Source organism: Neofelis nebulosa, chromosome 16, assembly GCF_028018385.1.
Source record: "Neofelis nebulosa isolate mNeoNeb1 chromosome 16, mNeoNeb1.pri, whole genome shotgun sequence".
NCBI classification, from domain to species: domain Eukaryota; kingdom Metazoa; phylum Chordata; class Mammalia; order Carnivora; family Felidae; genus Neofelis; species Neofelis nebulosa.
In genome coordinates this window covers 18862673-18882068 of record NC_080797.1, presented here as the reverse complement: position 1 = coordinate 18882068, position 19396 = coordinate 18862673, and the positions used below count along the sequence as shown (strand labels likewise).

At 45.3% G+C, this 19396-nt stretch overlaps 2 protein-coding genes across 4 annotated transcripts in view; one reads left to right on the top strand and one right to left on the bottom strand.

The window, feature by feature from the left end:
* Positions 1–15951, bottom strand: part of RECQL5 (RecQ like helicase 5) — a 35703-nt gene extending 19752 nt beyond the window's left edge. Inside the window, exons 1-8 of the mRNA XM_058704427.1 lie at positions 15768–15951; positions 15151–15285; positions 13997–14118; positions 12538–13056; positions 11716–11821; positions 11141–11252; positions 9780–9942; positions 1716–1795 (exon numbers count right to left, since the gene is read on the bottom strand). Of these exons, the coding sequence (XP_058560410.1) occupies positions 1716–1795; positions 9780–9942; positions 11141–11252; positions 11716–11821; positions 12538–13056; positions 13997–14118; positions 15151–15271 (1223 nt within the window). The 5' untranslated portion in view covers positions 15272–15285; positions 15768–15951. The remainder of the gene's footprint in view (positions 1–1715; positions 1796–9779; positions 9943–11140; positions 11253–11715; positions 11822–12537; positions 13057–13996; positions 14119–15150; positions 15286–15767) is intronic.
* A 112-nt stretch (positions 15952–16063) lies between these two features.
* The window catches only part of SAP30BP (SAP30 binding protein), a 37206-nt gene continuing 33873 nt past the window's right edge, over positions 16064–19396 (top strand). For all 3 annotated transcript variants that reach the window (XM_058704430.1, XM_058704429.1, XM_058704428.1), the window contains exons 1-2: positions 16064–16215; positions 18088–18197. In XM_058704430.1, coding sequence (XP_058560413.1) covers positions 16110–16215; positions 18088–18197 — 216 coding nt within the window. In that variant the 5' untranslated portion in view covers positions 16064–16109. The remainder of the gene's footprint in view (positions 16216–18087; positions 18198–19396) is intronic.

Below are 19396 nucleotides of genomic sequence, written 5' to 3'. Positions count from 1 at the left end.
AGAGCTGCCCGTGCACCCCAGACCCTACAACGGCACTTTTGTAGAAATGTACCTGCCTCCGCCAGAGCCACCATAGTGGCCTGCCCCTTGCTGCCAGGTGCCCTCCCTTAGCAAACAGCTGCTTCAACTTTAACCACACACTGGGACTATTCTTAGAAAAGGAGCGAATATGTGGTGGAGAAGGGGCGATACACCATTTATGTAGTAATGAAATGTTCCTTTTTACTCAAAGAGCAATTCCACATTCAGCTACACCAGCATTGTTTATGCCATCCTGGGAAGTCCTAGAATCCGGAACCCTCGCACACGGCAAACAAGGTAGGGGAGATGAGGCCGCACGTGACGCAGCAGGAAGCGCACTGATGCCCAGACCCCCTGGGGCACTAAGGGGCCCCAACTCCCGAGTGTGACACAGGAGACATAAAGGCAGAGCCCCCAGGAGGACCTGTCCTGCTGTCTGGTGGGCTGCCGCAGCCCAGAGGGATACGGCAGAGCTGACCCTCCAGGCAGCCCTACAGAGCCTCCAACTCATCCCCGGAAAGAACCCAGCAGGGTTCTTTCCAGCAGAAGGGACTCTGACAATTAGCAAGGACACTCGGCCTTTTCATTACGAGTGCTTTCTTCAAGGAGCCCGAGAGAGCCTAGTTTAACAACTCCCTGTACTAGTGCCTGAGAAGGACTCTGGTAGTGATCGCTGTGGGCAAGGGGGCCAACCACCTCTGCTGGGCACGGCTGTGCCACAGAGGCCCAACGAGAGACTCAGTCCGGGAGCCACCAACTCTTCGGTGAGTCGGAGGGTATGGGAATCAAAACATGTGGCCCAGGCAAGTACCTCTCTGATTTCCAGAGGAGAGCCCCAAACATCTGTTAGATACCAGTTCTATGTACCTAATCAGCTCCATGCTTCGAGAATCTAGTCTTGCAGAAACCAAGATGGGATTTGTATATGAAATGTGCATGTCACTAAAAATCAAATACCAGGATTAGTGGTATCTGTCTACTGTGAGCTCTATGACTGTGACCTCACTGGGTACCAGTCTGTTCATTTCAAAGTCTGAAGCAGTCCCTTCTGCCTCATCTACCTCACAGGATTTTCCAACAAGGTCTGACCAAAGAGCTGCACACATGCAAAGTGCTCCCAGCTTGTCCAGAATCTTCCTGGGTGTCCCTTGTGTCCAAAACCTGTCCTGCCACAACCTGCCTGTCACTGAGCAGCCATCAGGCTCTTTCATTCCTCCACCACCAGCACATACAGATAAGATACAGAAGTGGATTCCAAGTGGGTGGGCTGGCATTACGACAGAAGAGCTGACTTCTATTCAAGCTTATTATCCACCCCCAAGACAGAAGCTGGGCCATGCGGCTCTGTTTGGGTCCAGGAGAAGAGTGACCCCTACTCAGTGGTCCAGTGGCAAATGGTGATCACATGCTAATGGCACAGGACCAGTCACATGATTCATGACTGAGCCACCCATGGGACCAGCCACGCCAGAAGTGGAAAATAATGTCGTCACACTGCCAGTTTCTGGGGCCTTCCTGGGAAGGGTACTGACTTCCAGGCTGCCTGATGGGCAACACCCCTCACAGTCGCCTTCAGCAGGTAGAGGTGCCTTAGTCGCCCAAGAGCTGCCCTACATTAGCTGGTTAACTAGTAGGTGCTGGGGGAGGAACGAGCTCACTAACACATGGCTCCACATATGAAATAAGTCACTCACCCCAATTCTTCACAGAAGGCCACCAGGGCATCAAAGGCCAAGACAGCAGCTTTATCAGATGCTTTGCTCCCTCTCTTTTCCTGGAGACAAGAAACGACCACTTAGCAAAAGTCTTACATAATTGACGTACCTTGCAGCCTAAAAGATGATGAGGGAGAAAAATATCAAATGACAGTAAAAAGGTCACTTACAACATGGTGTCCCCAAACCTGACCATGCATCAGAATCACCCAGGTAATTTTTTTTTTTTAAAACGTTTATTTATTTTTGAGAGAGACAAAGACAGAGCATGAGCAGGGGAGGGGCAGAGAGAGAGGGAGACGTAGAATCCAAAGCAGGCTCCAGGCTCTGAGCTGTTGGCACAGAGCCTGACGTGGGGCTCAAACCCATGAACCGTTAGATCATGACCTGAGCCGAACGAAGGTGGATGCTTAACCGACTGAGCCACCCAGGTGCCCCTCATGTAGGGCCCACACCCAGACCTAAATTGAACTTTCTGAAACTGGAGCTTTTGGGAGTTTATTTTCAAAAACTGCTCAGGTGGTTCTCATGCAAAGGGCCCAGAGACTGGCATTTGGAAACCACTGTGTAACATGATCTGAATTTTTTTAAAGATTTTATTTTTAAGTAATCTCTACACTCAAAGGGGCTCGAACTCACATCCCCAAGATCAACAGTCACATGCTCTACGGACCTAAGTCAGCCAGGCGCCCCAATACAATCCACTATTTATAATAGTAAATTTAGTAGTAAATACACACACAAGTGTGCGTACTTAGATTTGAAGGAACACACATCTATGTGTGTATGGAAGGATGAATACTACAGTGTTATAAGTGATCTCTGGGCACCTGGTGGCTCAGTATGTTAAACATCTGACTTCAGCTCCGGTCATGATCTCACGGTTCGTGAGTTCAAGCCCCATGTCGGGCTCTATGCTGACAGCACAGAGCCTAGAGACGGCTTCGGATTCTGTGTCTCCCACTCTCTCTGCCCCTCCCCCATTCATGTGCGTGCGCGTGCACTCTCTCTCTCTCAAAAATAAACATTAAAAAAATTAAAAAGAAGTGATCTCTTGTGTTGGGATTGTGCATCATTTGCCTTTTTGTACATGTCTATTTGTCAAAGATTCCTTTCAAAAAAAATGTGAAATTTTTTAAACTACAGAAAAAAAAACCCAAAAAGTAAAGAAAATAAAACAGATACTGATATCTGAGATCTATTGACTCTCTGCTTCTGGAAGGTGGATCATCCCCACCTCCCAAATGCACACAAATACGTGTACTTCTTTCATTCTGCCAATCTGTTTATATCACAATTTCTTCTTAATTTTCCCTACAGTGAGGAAACTATGGCAACATTGATCAGAGCTAAACCATTTACATTTTTACATTTTCCATGATCACATATCCTTTCTCGTACAACTTTGTTCCCTAAAATTAATAGCTGTTTCATTTTTTAGATTTTAGTATATTACTACTTCACCCCCAGATGTTGTGCTATAATGAAAACTGCATGTCGACAGGGTCATAGATGGTAAGTTCCACTTCTATTTTAAGAAACTCCTCCCCTGGAGCCCTTTTGTCCCCCCTGATTCAACCCGAACTGCTGTCCTCTAGGTCTGGAGCACAACTGAGACTGCCCTTCAGTGTCGTTCCAGGACATTCCTCTTGACTCGCTGGGGGTCAGATCTCTATCTTTCCCTCTCCAATTACTGCCTCTGTGGTGGGGGACATCCTTCAGTAGCTTCTCCACAGGAGGGAGCTTCTTGAAATCTTGTGTCGGAAAATGTTTTTTTTCCCCCTTAATCATAAAGTCTATGGTTCAGAAAAAATTGAGCAAATAACTTTTTCTGAAAACATATACTGACTGTGTGTAGACTGCAGTTATTTGGGAGAAGGGAGCTGGTAAGTTAAACCACCCTATTTTCTATTCTGAAAATCATATAAAGTCCCAATTCCCATCTGATTATAGAGATACATGTGTCCAAAATGGCTGAGAATAAATACAACAAGAAAGATAAAAGCTGCAAAGCTAAGAGCATGTAACGGGCTCCAAGAGAAAGTCTCAGAAATACCCAAAGTGGCAACAAGGAACGTTTGGCTGGAACCTGAAGTTCTTTTCAGTCATCCTTGTCTTTGGCTCCGTGTTTAAGGATGGGCATGAACTCAGTGGAATTGGGATGTCCCTTCTTGTCCACAGGTGCTCCTCCGTGTAGCTACTCCACTTCCACACCTATAACCCAGCCTCCCAGCATTGTCTGCAGCCCTCAGGTAATTCCAGCTGGTGCCAGTCACTTCTTCATCAAAGCAAGCAAAAGCATTTCTTCTGGATCTGAGCCATTTAACTTTTCACCGAATACAGTCAGGAACGTGGTGAAATTTATGGGCCCTGGAACCTCATTCATCATGGCATCCAGATACTCATCAGTTGGATTCTTCCCCAGGGAGGCAAGCATATCATGCAAATCTTCCTTGACAATGAAACCATCTCTGTTCTGATCAATCACGTTGAAGGCCTCTTTGAATTTCTGAGTCTGTGACTGATCAGACATGGAGAACATGTTGGATTTTGCACGCTGCGGATGCTTCTTGGTGGTCTTGGTGTTTGCCTTTCTGCTTGATATGGTGGCAGTTAAATCCCTACACAGCCTTGAGAATCTGAGCACTTCCGTAACACCCCCCCCCGCCCCGCCATTATCAACACCCTTCCATTCCCAGAGCTTCTAAAAACAAACACTTCTAGCCTCTGCTTAGCAAACCGGAAGTTGAAAATGTCTTTAACCTGCCTTCACACTAAACTGGCTGGCTGAGTAGGAAATTCTAGGTTGGAAACAGCTTATTTTCTAGGTTGGAAGACACTGCCTCATAGTTTCTCATTTCTGGAATTATGATGGAGAAAACTGGTGCTGTTCTGGCCCCCAGTCCTCCACATATCACCTCTCTGGGAGCTTTCTGATCTTCTCTTTGACTCAAATGTCTTAATAATGAGTCTAGTCTGAGTTCTTATAACTCACTGCGTAAGTTTTAAATAAATACCTTATACCCAATCACCTTATTAAATCTTTTCCTTGTCTAATTTGAATTTCAGATAAAAGGGACAAGTTAATCACACCCCCTTTGTTCATGGCAAAGTATCATTCTTGGTCCTTGCAAAGCCCCTTCCTTCCCAATCCCTACTTGCATTCACCTTCCCTCCCCATTTATTCATTTATTTATCTATTCAAAAAACATTTATCATGCATTTACCATGTTCCCAGCACTGACCTGGGCATTACAGATACACAGGAAACTAAAGGTCCCTGCGCTCATGGAATTTACATTTCAACAGAGCAGATACAGAATAAGCAAATCTACAATGCCAAATCATAAACATGATTTACTTAAAGTGATTTTTTTTTTTTTTTTGCTTTTTAATAGTAGTTTCAACATTTTACTATTATTTATAATGGGGTTTGTTTTCACAAATTTTAAAAAAAATTTATTTAAATATAACTTACTTGACACAGAGTGTAATAATGGTTTCAGGAGTAGAATTTAGTGATTCATCACTAACATGTAACACCCAGCGCTCATCCCAAGTGCCCTCCTTAATGCCCATCTTCTATTCAGCCCATCCCCCTACCCAGCACCTCTCCAGCAACCCTGTTTGTTTTCCGTATTTAAGATTCTCATGGCCTCCCTCTCTCTTTTTATCTTATTTTTCCTTCCCTTCCCCTATGTTCATCTGTTGTATTTCTTAAATTCCACGTGTGAGTGAAATCATATGGCATTTATCTTTCTCTGACTGATTTCGCTTCGCATAATACACCCTAGTTCCATCCACGTTGTTGTAAATGGCAAGATTTATTATTTTTGATTTCCGAGTAATATTCCACTGTATATAAATACCACATCTTCTGGGGCGCCTGGGTGGCTCAGTCGGTTAAGCGTCCGACTTCAGCTCAGGTCATGATCTCACAGTCCATGAGTTCGAGACCTGCGTCAGGCTCTGTCCTGTCAGTTCAGAGCCTGGGGCTTGCTTCGGATTCTGTGTCTCCTTCTCTCTCTGTCCCTCCCCCACTCAAGCTCTGTGTCTTTCTCTATCAAAAAATGAATAAACGTTAAGAAAAAATTTTTTAAATAAAAAATAAAAAATACATCTTCTTTATCCATTCATCAGTCAGTGGACATTTGGGCCACACTTTGGCTATTGTTGACTGTAAACATTGCTGCTGTAAACACTGGGGTGCATGGGAAACGTTGTTGTTTTTTTTAAAGCAAGATACAAGCTCTCCTGGGCCCTCAGCTATGTCTATGGCCCCATAGTGAGCACGTACTATAATTTCATCACTGCTTGTGGCTGGGTATTTAATTTGTTCCCCAGCTGCAGTCCTCATGACCAATGCTACCACACAGGCCCTTGAGCACATGAGCCTGTGCATTGCCACTTTTATTTCAGGTGATCTGATCCCAGAAACAGGGTATCTGGGGTCAAGGGTACCTGTATGTTAAAGAGTAATAATACTCCTAGAGTGCTTCCCCCAAGACTGCAAACACTTCCTTTTTCTCCTGGCAAAGTGCAAGCCCTCTCCTGCACATGCCCCAAGCAACAAGTGTTAGAGCCCTTTCACAAGTGTGTCACTTTAATTTGCATTTACCTGATTATTATTGAATTTGAACATCTCTGGACGTGCCGTTTGGCTGAGCTTTTCTGGGAACTTGCTTTCATACACTTTGCTTCTTCCTGTTAGTTGGCGAAAGCTCTCCATTTATCCTCAACTTCAACCTCTGGTATGGGTTTTACAGTAACTAGTTTTCCAGATCTGTTTATCTACGGGCTTTGTTTATGGTATCTTTTGCCACATACATTCTTTTTCATGGGTTGAGGATTTACAGAAGTTCAAGAACTTCAATTAAAATACTTTTTTTTTAAGATAGATTTCTGAGTTTCTAATTTTCAGTACAAAACTATTTCAAGCCTAAGGTTACACACTGGAATAAAATCTCTTGTAAAATATTGTTTATTTTTTACATGTAGGTCCTTAATCTGCCTTCTATATAAGGTGCCAAATGGAGCACTTTTATTTTACTCCAGAGGGATGTCAGCACCACCCACTAGACGATCCCTTTGTTTTCCATTAAACTGAACTATCGGCTTCATCAAATATTAAACTCTCACATGTTTTGGGACTCATTTCTTTCATCTTTAACATTAATTTTTTTTTTTTAATTTTTTTTTTCAACGTTTTTTATTTATTTTTGGGACAGAGAGAGACAGAGCATGAACGGGGGAGGGGCAGAGAGAGAGGGAGACACAGAATCGGAAACAGGCTCCAGGCTCCGAGCCATCAGCCCAGAGCCCGACGCGGGGCTCGAACTCACGGAGCGCGAGATCGTGACCTGGCTGAAGTCGGACGCTCAACCGACTGCGCCACCCAGGCGCCCCCTTTTTTTTTTTTTTTTTTAGAGAGAGAGTGCACAAGTGGGGAAGAGGGGCAGAGGGAGTGAGAGAGAGAATCTTAAGCAGGCTTCGCACTCAGCATGGAGCCTGATGCAGGGCTTGATCCCACAACCCTTAGATCATGACCTGAACTGAAGTCGAGTCGGATGCAGGGTACCTGGGTGGCTTAGTTGGCTGAGCATGTGGCGGTTGATTTCAGCTCAGGTATGATCGTGGGAATGAGCCCTGCATCAGGCTCCGTGCTGAGCATGGAGCTTCCTTAAGACTATCTCTCCCTCTGCTCCTCTCCCCTGCTGGCTTGCTCTCTCTACAGAAAGGAAGGAAGGAAGGAAAACTGTGTCAAACATAAAAGTAATTTTTTTTTAAGTTTATTTATTTGAGAGACAGAGCATGTGAGTGGGGGAGGGGTAAAGAGAGAGGGAGAGAGAATCCCAAGCAAGCTCTGAACTGTCAGCACACGGGGTTCAAACCCACAAACTGTAAGATCACGACCTGAGCTGCAATCAAGACTCAGACGCTTAACCAACTGAGCCACCCAGGCGCCCCATTCTGGGACTTAGGTCTAATTCTCTTGTCTGTGCTACTGCTTTAGTCTACTACGTGGATTTGGTTATAGCCGCATCCCAGCATGTTCTGACACTGGGTTAAGCTCGTCGCCTTCACCATTCTTGCTCTTAAGACTTTTCCTGGCTGTTCTTGGGCTCTTATTCTTTCATACGAATTCTAAGATTCTACTTCCCAACAGAAGTCTTTTGGGATTTCAACTGGAACTTCATTTATATTAACTGTGAGGAGAACTGACAGCTTTATACTTCTCACTCACTTTTGATACCTGCTCAGAGCTTGTTTTCTTTCAATGAGATACCAGTTTCCTTCAAATCAGTAGTCCTCCTCCCTGGCTATACATCAAAAGCACATGAGAAGCTTTAAAAAAAAAAAATGTCTCTTGTTAACGGCCTGTAACATTTACTTCTAGGTATTTTATAAGTTTCATTTTTGCAAACAAAATATTTTTTCATTTCCACTCCTAGGTATTCATGGTAATGTGGAGAAAAGCTAGGCTTTTTAAAGTATTTCCCTTTCATTCAGCCACTTTGCCAGGTTTCCTTATGAATTCTAATAGATTTCCAGTAGAGTCTGGGGTTTTCTAGACAGACATCTGTTGATATTTCTACCTGCTGGTATCTTGTCTTTTGTTCCCCTTGTCCCTGTGGGTTTATATATATTTTTGTCCTCTTACTGTCATTTGGTAGACATCAGACAGAAGTACTTGGGTCCCACCGTTCTTATGAGGAAAGTCTACATGTAGCCATTTGTAGCCTCACAAATTATGCTTTGGGTGACTTTATGCATGTTGATTAATGCAGATTTACTGTGTCATTTTCAACTGCTCTAGCCTATTCCACTGTGTCACTAAGCCTATTTATCCCATACCCTAAGGAGGAAGAAAGAGTTCATTATGCGGGAGTTGCAGCAAACATCCCTGTATGGCCTCGTACACGTACATCCTTGTACACATGACAACTTGTCTACCTAGAAGTGGAATTACTGACTCACAGAGCACCAGTACCCTCTCGCTATAGGTATCACCTTGTCTCTCTTCAAAGCAGCCATACCAGTTCATCTTCCTGACATCATGCGTTCCCCTTTCCCCACATCCTGGCCCGCAGTGATTATACAGATGCTGTACGTTTTTGCCAGTGTGACAGGCATAAAGTGACAGCTCATCTCCTTCGCACTTCTCTGATTCCTAAGGGAGGTTGAGCGAGTCTTTATACCTTTGTTAGATACCCTGGTTTCCTCTTTTTTTGTGAAATTCACATTTTTTGCTCTGCAGTTGTCTGCCTTTTACAGATTTACCTGTAGGACTTCTCTGTGTATTCAGTCAATTATGTATATTGCAAATCTCTTCCCCGACAATGGATCATTTTTTTCACTTTGTTAGTGGTATCCCTCGTTATATGGAAATTTTTTGTTTGAATTGAGTCAAACAGATCACATCTTCCTTCACAGTCTCCACTTTTAAAATCTTGACATGCTCTTCCCTTTGTCAAAGAAACAAAGATATTTTCCCCCAATTTTACAGCTTTTTTTTGAATTCTTTAATCCACCCGTAACTTATATGTGTATGGTAGAGGAAATAAGTATCTGATCTTATCTTTTTCCAGCACCAGTCATTCAACAGTTCATCCTTCTCCTGTTGATTTATAATGCCACCTCTCATACATCAAGCTCACTTATGTACTTGGATCTATTTCTAGGCTCTGTGCAAAACATGTACAACCCGTAAAACAAAACAAAACAACTGAGAACAAAAACAAAGAACTTTCAACAATATGGGAAAATGCTTGTGTAACGATGCTAATTAAAGCAGGATTGATCTTGACTATGCAAAATAACGGGCACACAAAAGACTGCGTATATAAATGGAAAGGTCTAACCCAGCTGTTGCAAGCTGTCTATTCACCAGTATACCATCCCCCCCCCCCCCCCCGCTATACCTTCTAACCCCAGGAGCACCCCTGTAGCTTACACAAGCTCTACCTGGGTTCAAAAATAAGCTACATGAAACTGGAGAGAGGGGGGTTTGGATGAAAAGGGTCCAGGCTGCCCAGGACCTACCTGGAGTTTTGCGACTTCCTTTCTGATCAGAAAACTGACTTGGTCCCTGTCATTCCTGGAGTAATAGAGACGGCAGCAGGAAGGCTTCCCGTCCCTGCCAGCCCGGCCGGACTCTTGGTAGTACCCAGCCATAGACTTGGCAATATTCCAGTGGGCAACAAACCTGTAGGATCCAAAGGGATGAGCGGCATGAGCTGTGGCAGAAGAGACGAGGGGAAGAGCTCTCCACAGTGACCAGGAGCAGGGAGGCTAGCAGCTTCCAAGTAAATGTGGCCAAGACCCCTGCACCCCATCAGCAGGCCTCCCGGCCATGGAACGGCTCAGGTTAGAGGCCACAGCAGAGTTAAGGGGGGCAATTCCAGCACATGAGAAACCAAAAACACTCACAGAGGCCCAGAGGCAAAAGCACTGGGGCTTAAAGCAACAAGAGTAGGCCACTAATGAGCTGCCCAACCTCGAGTAATCCTTTAACCTCTTTGAAGAGAGAAAGGGATGACATTATTAAACACCTACTATGAGCCAGTTTATCTATTTGTCTCATTTAATTTTACAGTTACTATAAGGTGAGGTAACCCTGTTTTATAGACAATGAACTTGAGATTCAGGAAAATGTATACAAGGTGAAATAGCAAGGGGACAGCAGGGGTTAAGATTTGGGCCTACGGGTGTCTGACTTCAAAGCTGGCCCCCAACAAGCCACCGCAGCCCCAGGGTCCAAACTCAGATTCCAAAGCCTGTGTTCTCTCAAATGTAAGCGCACAGACTCATTCCTCCACTGACCAACTCAGAGTCCCTGTGAGTCTTAATGAGATCATGTATGCCCAAGTGCTCTGTACATCATACAAAGCATTATTGTTGGTGTTAATGAGAGCAGACGGCTTTAGGCTGTAGCGCAAAATGTCTCTGGAAGATGGGGGGGGCTAGAGATAAAGACTTCCCAAGAGTTGCCAGGGTGGTACTAGAAGGCTGGGTGGGGTGAGGCCCACCCATCTCTTCTAGACTGTCAAAAAGCAGTAACAAGGAAGGCTGGGAATAAGACACTGACTTTGATATCCCACAGGGAGCAGCTTAAGACAGTTCATTCCACCCCCTCACAGGGACCATGTGCCAGATGCACATGCTGCGTTACGGATGGGCCTGATGGCCTGTGTGCTGCCCTCTCCTGGGGGATGACAGAACCCTGCGATGCAGTCACCTGGGAGTAGGCTGCACAGCACCTGTCACCGTGTGGGCTGTGCACCAGGCACTCTCTCCTGGGGCCCTAGAAGGAGCCTATGGACTTGCTCCTTGAGGCACAGCACCAGGCAACCCACCAGAGCCAGGGCCTTGACTGGGAAAGAAAGGCAAGAACCATCACTCACCTGACATTGGCTTTATCCACTCCCATTCCAAAACTAATGGTTGCAACAATGACAGGAACCTTCTCCTCCATCCAGTCGTTCTGCACCAATGTTCTCTCAGAAGGCTTCAGCCCTGTAAATGAGGGCAAGGTGTCAGAGGGAACCCACATCTTCCTTGGGATCTACCTTGGGCTTGACCCTGCCCTGGGTGCTGCACACACGCCTTCAGTCCATCACTTACCAGCTGTGTGGCACACAGCGCTCAGTAAGTGTTAAGCCAAGATTCAAACCTCAGTCCACTGGCCTTTAAAACCTGTGCTCTCTCTACAACACCAATACCTAGACTTACAAAAACTCATCACTTGCTGCTGGGAGGGCTCAGGGTGAGAAAAGGACTTCAGGAGTCACAGTCCTCATTTTAGATCTTATTTGTGTCTAGACTCCTTTTTGTGGACGGAAGCGAATTGCTTTAGCTCTGTCTGGGTATCTGGAAAAAGATGACGGACCATCTGATTATCCAGGATCTTTAAAGAACAAGAGACCCACTGAGAGGCCTCTGAGAGGGAAGAGGAGCACGTGGCCCAGGCGCCCCTTACCTGCGTGGTATGCCTTGGCATTCACACCCCTGTAACTGAGCTCTGTTGCCAGCTGTTCGCAAGCCTCTCTGGTCCTGCAGTAGACAATGCCGCAGCCAGAGAGCGACTGGATGAGGAGACATGGGAAGACAGTGAGCACTGAGAAGAAAGAACAATCTGCCCATTACATTGCGGACTGCTTTCAAAGAAGCTTTTGCTCTGGAGTGTCTGGGTGACTCAGTTGGTTAAGCGTCTGACTCTTGATTTCAGCTCAGGTCATGATCTCACAGTTCGTGAGTTCGAGCCCCTCAGAGCCTGCTTCACAGAGACTGCTTGGGATTCTCTTTCTCCCCCCCCTCTGTCCTTCCCCTTCTCTCTCTCTCTCTCTCTCAAAAATAAATAAACATTAAAAAAAGAAGAAGAAGAAGGTTTCCCTCCTTCTCATGTCAGTCTCACAGGCTCCTCTGAGGCAGGCCACCAGCAGGGCTCTGCCACTTTGTAATCAAGCAGCTCAAAACCATAACCCATCTAACTCCTCTGCTTCTTGTCCTGAAGCCTTGGATAGGTCTGCAAAGGCCTCACTCAGGGTTGGCTGCTCACCTCCCACAGGAGAATGTCAGGACAAGGGGACTCCATTAAGAGGAATAATGCCAGGAAACCAAAGGAACAACTCTCAGAGTGCAAGTTTTAAGAGGCGGCAGCTAGTTCTGGCTAAAGCGGCGAGAAAAAGCAAAGGTCCTAGAAAACCAACATCCACCTCTACACTGCAAGATACCAGCTCGCTGCTCTCGAGGCATCTTGGCCCCCCTCTCGCCCCCGCCCCCCCGCCCTCAGGGCCCTCACCCCTTTAGCAGTCTTCTGTCCAAGAGCCTTAAGACAGAAGTCCTTCAGGTTTCCATAGGGATCAGAAAGCAGTTCTTTGAACTGCACATCATAGAAGAGGTTGGCCCGAAAGCAGGGAGTCTTGAAAGTGGCAACCGGTTGCTTCAGGTGCAGGGCAGCAAACACATCCTCTTGGACCTGCGGGGTGGCTGTGGCAGTCAGAGCCACACACGGGGCATGTGCCAGGCGGGAACGGAGGGTACCCAGACGCAAGTAGTCAGGACGGAAGTCATGCCCCCACTGGGAAACGCAATGAGCTTCATCCACCACCAGGTAGGAGAGCAGGTGGCGGGACAGCAGTGAGTTCAGGGTAGGCTGGAAGGAGGCCGAAGCCGCCATCTCCGGTGTGATGTACAGAAGTTTGGTCTGTGGCTTTTCTTGCTCCAGGTCCGAGAGCAGCTCCTTCTTTTCCTGTGCTGAGAGCTTTGAGTTCAGAGAACTCACTCGTACCTTCAGGGCCAGCAAGTGGTCCACCTGGTCCTGAGGGTAGAAGGGAAACAGGCCACAGAGCGGAGGACACAGTGGTAAATGTCATCTTGACTCGCTGGGCATCTCCCAGCCATAAATGCCCTCCCCCCAACCTCCAAGGTCTTCTCTCTGCATACAAAAATTTCAGAGGGTGAAGTGGGTGACAGCACAGGCTCTGGAGACAGACAGACCTGGCTCACTTAATCGCCACATGCTCTTTGACTGGCTCTTAGCCTCTGAGACTCAGTTCTCTCTCTCTCTCTCCCCATCCCTCCCTCTTGTAAAACTGGTAACTATCTAATAGGATAGTTGTTAGCATTAAGTGAAATTTTACACTGCAGAGGTGAAGTGAATGCGCCTAAGGCACTTAGCACAAAGCCTGAGACCTCGTGAAACTCACGAAGCACTGTTATTCCGTTTCTCTTCATGGTGGATGACTCTTAACCACATAGCCACACTTCCTCATTTCTGATTCTATCAGCCCATCTGCAAGCCTTAAATATAGCCAGAGGGGCAGAGCAGATGCTGACAACATCCCAATCAGTTTATATCATTTTAGCTCTCTGCCCGTCTGCATCTTCTATCCTGTCAAGAGTGCCCATGTGTGTACATGACACAGTGTCTATGTGTATACAGATAACATCTCCACACTCCTCTGGGTGAAAGGTAACAAAGGAGAGACTCTGGGCCATCAAAATACAGAAAACTCATTCATAACCTGCCAGAGTGATATGCACTAGTGGCGATGATGACACATTTGGACAATTCAGAAACCCGATATAGAAAGGGAAATAGGCAAATCAAAGGAAATAAAAGGCCAAAGACCAAACAAATGAGACATGACATTCCCAGCTGGAAAACAAAACAAAACAAAAACCAAAGCCAAACAAACAAAAAGGCCCACCTTCCCCTAAACTTTTTGGGTTACTATCTTCATCCCCCTAAGGCTCACCTGAATCAAAGCAATGAGTGGAGAGATTACAATGGTGATGCCTTTGGCCAACACAGCAGGAAGCTGATAGCAGAGGGATTTTCCTGCCCCTGTGGGCATGCACACAAACACATCCTTGTCACCTGAAAAAATACAAGATAATGATATCTAAATGCTTCCTGCCTTTTATCTTTTTCCTTGTCAAGGCTGCTGAAAACTAAATGAGACCGTAGGGAAAGCGCCTAGCAGAGGGGCACATGTAAAGGTAATAATGCTAATTTCCTTCCCATCCTTCTTGTGCTAAGGGCAGAGATCCAGAGAGATTTGGAAATGGGCACAAACCATTTCTAGTAATGGCAATGACAACCATAAGGGTGAAAAGTCTGAGTCTGTTGGGATATGGATGATTGAATTAAACAGCCATGAAAGTTGAATACTTCTAGATGGAGTGGGTATGCCTGTGGAGACATGGAAGCCACATCACTTAGAAGACTTTTGCATAGGGACGCCTGGGTGGCTCAGTCAGTTAAGCGTCCAACTTTGGCTCAGGTCACAGTTTGTGGGTTCGAGCCCCGCATCAGGCTCTGTACTGACAGCTCAGAGCCTGGAACCTGCTTCAGATTCTGTGTCTCCCTCTTTCTCTGCCCCTCCCCCACTGGCTCTCTCTCTCTCAAAAATAAATAAAACATTTTTAAAAATTAAAAAAAGACTTGTTTATAAACGTTACAATGTAATTAATGTTACATTGTTACTACCCTCTTGATAACCTCCATTGTCAATATGTATCAGATTTATAATATTATTACTCCTTCCTTCCCTATTTGGGACGGAGACCACTCAATCTTCAACGAAGGGCTTAGAAGGTCAAAGACTGGATTAGGCCACTCCTGCCACTCCCACTACTGCCTACACACAAACGAACATGAACTGAAATCTATGAACTGCTTTCAAAGACAATCTGCAGCTCTAGCTATGAAATGTAAGAACCAGAACAGCTGGGTGATTCTACCAATAAAACCGCAAGTTTTAAGTGACAAATCTACAAGATTTCCAGCAATAATTATGGACCAAGAGTGGGGAGGTAGGAAGGGTCAGAAAGAGTGTTGGTACCCTCCATGGCAATGCTACAGTATAGCCAGCACAAATGTAAACACAGGTAGTTTTAGCAATGTTACCTTTCACTACAGCCATGGTCGCACTCTCCTGTAATGGTGTCTTAAAAGAGTCAAACCCAAAGACCTTCTTCAACGTGCTCCGGACTCGACGTTCAGGGTCAAAAGAAGGGTGGGTGCTCATCTTAGCGACAGACAGTGGCCAAAAGTTAAGGCATATGGTTGCGATGAAAACCCCCTGTTCTGCTTTTAAAATACTGCTTGTTTTTCTCTAAGTAAAATTTGCTTTATTACTCTCAAGCGGTATATTATTTCCAAGTAACATAGCTCCAGGTGAACACCCTCAAGCAACATATTCCTGGGCAATTAACATGTCCACTTCTATGCTGAGGAAAATAAAAAACATTGAACTATGCTATGCCGCGGTATGGCACGGAGCTAGAAATCAGATCACGAGAAGAAACGCAAATGTCTTTGGAATCCTTTGGAGAAGATGGAATTGTTTTTCTAAGATCCACCTTCTGCTCCTTTTATAAGTGCTGCTATCACGGCCACTCTACCCTGACCCCTTCTTCCCACCTCCTCCTGGAGGAGAGCTCATCGCTTTTCTTCCTCTAAACCCCCGTTAGCTCTTTTCTCCCTTCCCCAGCCGAACCCTCCCTCTCTTCACCCCAAGATATCAGAGCTGGCGGTGGGCCACCCCGGAACGAAGGACTCTTGCCGGGCCGCTGTTGCCCGCTGGTCGGGAACTACTCGAAGACCCCCATATGCCACCCCAAACTCTGAGAAGCCAAAAGGCTGGGGATTCAGGGTCAGCTAAAACCCACACAACCTTACATCCGTCGCGCAGTGATGATGTCACGGCAGCCTGGCGGGAGGGGCGGGGCCAGGCCCAGAAACGGCCGTTTTGATTGGTTTCTGGTCAGGAACCGGCGCGGGTTCTCCTGGAATAGGAAAAAGTCGCCTTTCCGCACGGAAGTCGGCTTCTTTGAGTCATAAGACTGAGGCGCGCCGGGAGTAAGATGGCGGGGAAGAAGAATGTTCTGTCGTCTCTGGCAGTTTACGCGGAAGATTCAGAGCCCGAGTCCGACGGCGAGGCTGGCGTCGAAACAGCGGGCAGCGCGGCTGGTGAGGCCTGAGTAGGGAGCTGGAAGGGGAGAATCAGGTGTCTTGCTCGGAAAGCTGCTCACCTAGCAGGGCGGGAGGGAAAGAGATGGTCATTGTGCCCCAGGTATCGGGCCCCGGAGCCCCGAAGCGCGATCGAGACCCTGGTTGGGACAGCGTGGACGCCCTGGAGTAAGAATGGACCATCTCCTTCCGTTGATTCGGTTATTCTGCCGTAACTTAATGAAAGTCTTCTCCATGCCGGGCATCGTGTTGGGCATAGGGATGGACGAAAGATGGAGAGGATCCAAAGCTACGGATCCACCACCTGTTCCTTCTGGGCTCGTTGTGTAATGGGGGGAGCGATGCGTAGAACGTACGTGGAGGGTGGTAAAGGTTGTGTCTTGTTAAGTTTATAACTTTGCATTAGGAATGTGCCCTAGACTCATATTGGAGCTTTTAAAAATCTGGTCTCGCTGGCGAGAGTAATTTGTAGATTTGGGGTAGAATCTGGGTATTTTGTAGCTTTTTAATACTCTTCAGTGATTCCAGTACTTTGTAGGCTGTTGAAGCCCATCAGTGATTTTGTTGCCCTACTCAGGTTGAGAATCACAATGTTAGGAAATGGGAACAGATTTCTTTGGCATCATAGAAAGGGCAGCAAGCTACCTAACATATCTGGGACTTCCTTTCCTCATCTGGAGGTTAGCTACTCTCAGTTTTGCATGCCCTCTTCCAGTCAAGAGGTTCTCTGGTGGTTTCCCAGTAATTGTAGCATTTTGTATTTTTCTTGTTGTTGCTTGTTTTGGTTTAAACATAGAAGACTTTGCTTCTCAAGTAGGTATGATTGGGAACCCCTCTCAGTGCCCCCAGTTAAAATTCCTGTTCCTAAAGGAGAACACAAAAATGACGGCAACAGAGTCTTTATCTTGTATAAGAAGACAAGTTCTGGTGCCTCGGATACAAGGTAGAGATACACATATCAAAAGAGGTTTTCCAGGGGCGCCTGGGTGGCTCGGTTAAGCACCCGACTTCAACTCAGGTCATGATCTCATGGTACGTGGGTTCGAGCCCCGCATCGGGCTCTGTGCTGACAGCTCAGAGCCTGGAGCCTGCTTCGGATTCTGTGTCTCCCTCTCTCTGCCCCTCCCCTGCTCATGCTCTGTCTCTCTGTCTCAAAAATAAATAAAAACATTAAAAAAATTTTTTTTAATTAAAAAAAAAAAAAGGTTTTCCAGGCCCCTGAGTGGCTCAGTCGGTTAAGCATCTACTCTTGATTTCAGCTCAGGTCATGATATCAGGGTCATAAGCTCGAGCCCTGTGTAAGCTTAAGATTCTCTCTCCTTCTGCCCCTCCCTTGCTGTCTCTCACCCTAAAGAAAAAATAAATTAAAAAAAAATTAAGATAAAGAGGTTTTTAAACAATGTGCAGTAATAGTTCAGAGAAGAGAAGCCTTCAGTTGGCATACGAGGTGGATTAGAAGCATGAGAGAAAGGCGGTGCCTGGGTGGCTCAGTCGGTTAAGGATCCAACTCTTGGTTTCAGTTCAGGTCACGATCTCATGGTTCATGAGCTTGAGCCCTGCATCAGGCTCTGCGCTGACAGCACAAAGCCTGCCTGGGGTTCTCTCCCTCTGCCCCTCCTCCACCCTGACTCTCAAAATAAATAAACTTAAAAAAAGAAAAGCATGAGAGAAAGGATTTAGTAGTTGGTTTTCTTCCATGTTCTTTTAATGACTTTATCTATTGTGCTCTTTCCGAAGGCAGTTTCTGGGCCTATTCACGGGAGATTTAGGCTCCCCTTTGATCTTCAGAGATAGTTCTGGCCATTCAAACCACTGAAAGGTTGTCTTTCATTTTTGTATGCATTTATTCATTTTTCTTTTTCCCTCTTTCAGAGGAAAAAGGTGGATTAGTATCTGAGGCCTATGGAGAGGATGACTTTTCTCGCCTTGGAGGTGATGAAGATGGTTATGAAGAAGAGGAGGATGAGAATAGCAAACAGTCGGTAAGTCAGTCTCTTCCCAAATCCAGAGTTGTTCAAAGCACCATTTCATTTGTCAGAAACTTTCTGAACTGGACCAACAGTGTTCCATTCCATGGCCAACGACATTTCCCCCTCTTCCCCTCCTCCCCACCTTTTTTTGTTTGGTATCAGTTGAAAACTGAAAACGAAATTTGTTTTCATCTGGACCATTTTGTATTAACTTTTGAATTGAAATTGGGGGGAAAAGACAGTGGACTATTCTGTTTAACCCAGATATCAAAGAATGTTTCATGTTCATTTTCTTTGCTAAGATAATTTATTCCATTTGTGACAACACATTCCTCCTAACTGATTTGTTATTTATATCTGCAAAAACCTCTGTGTTATTTTTAATCTTGGTTTAAATCTTTCAGCTTATTAAAAAGATTAGGAAGGAAAACTGTTTAGCTTTTTATTTTTGGTTTGATCCTTCTGAACTTCTTTCTTGACATCTTACTTGGCACTTTTTATCAGAGTGCCTTTGGTTCTTGAGCACAAATCTTGCCTGACGTTTAATATGTGCTGGCAACAAAGAAAGCTGTCTTAATGAACGGGAAAGCCTGTCGATATACTATCACCTGAACCTCATGAGCCAGAATTTAAAAGTAGAGAGAAAACAAGGGTTCAAGCGGGGGCTTAGCACAAAGATATACTAAGTGAAATCTGGATATAGAGTCTGGCTCTTTAGCAACACCGTCAATTGAAACAGTGTACTTTATTATTTGTTTGAAAGCTTTCTTATGCATTGATATGTAATTGTTAGCGTTAAAATGCTTTCTAATGAAACAAAAATGCGTTTTGTATTTGATGCTCTTTTGGAAGATATTTTCGTGCCCTTAGCCCCACCATTAATGCTGATGATTCAGAATTGACTAAAATTGTTTAGAAAAGCTTTGCAAATTGTTTTCTTTTCCTGACTTTCTTACATGCACACATACTGGCTTAACACCATAACTGTTTTCTTCAATAATTTTGCATGATGTGTTTCTGAAGTGTTGTTCCACATTGGCTTTGCTTAGAATTTTCATCATATTTACACTTTATTTCATATTCTAGTAAAGTCCTCTCATCAAATTCCAATATAGACGTTCTAAAATGTGATTGTCTTTGGCTGAGCTACTTCTCTGATTATTTGGTGTGACTGATTTCATTTTAAGGAAATCATGGAGATTGCATTTAAA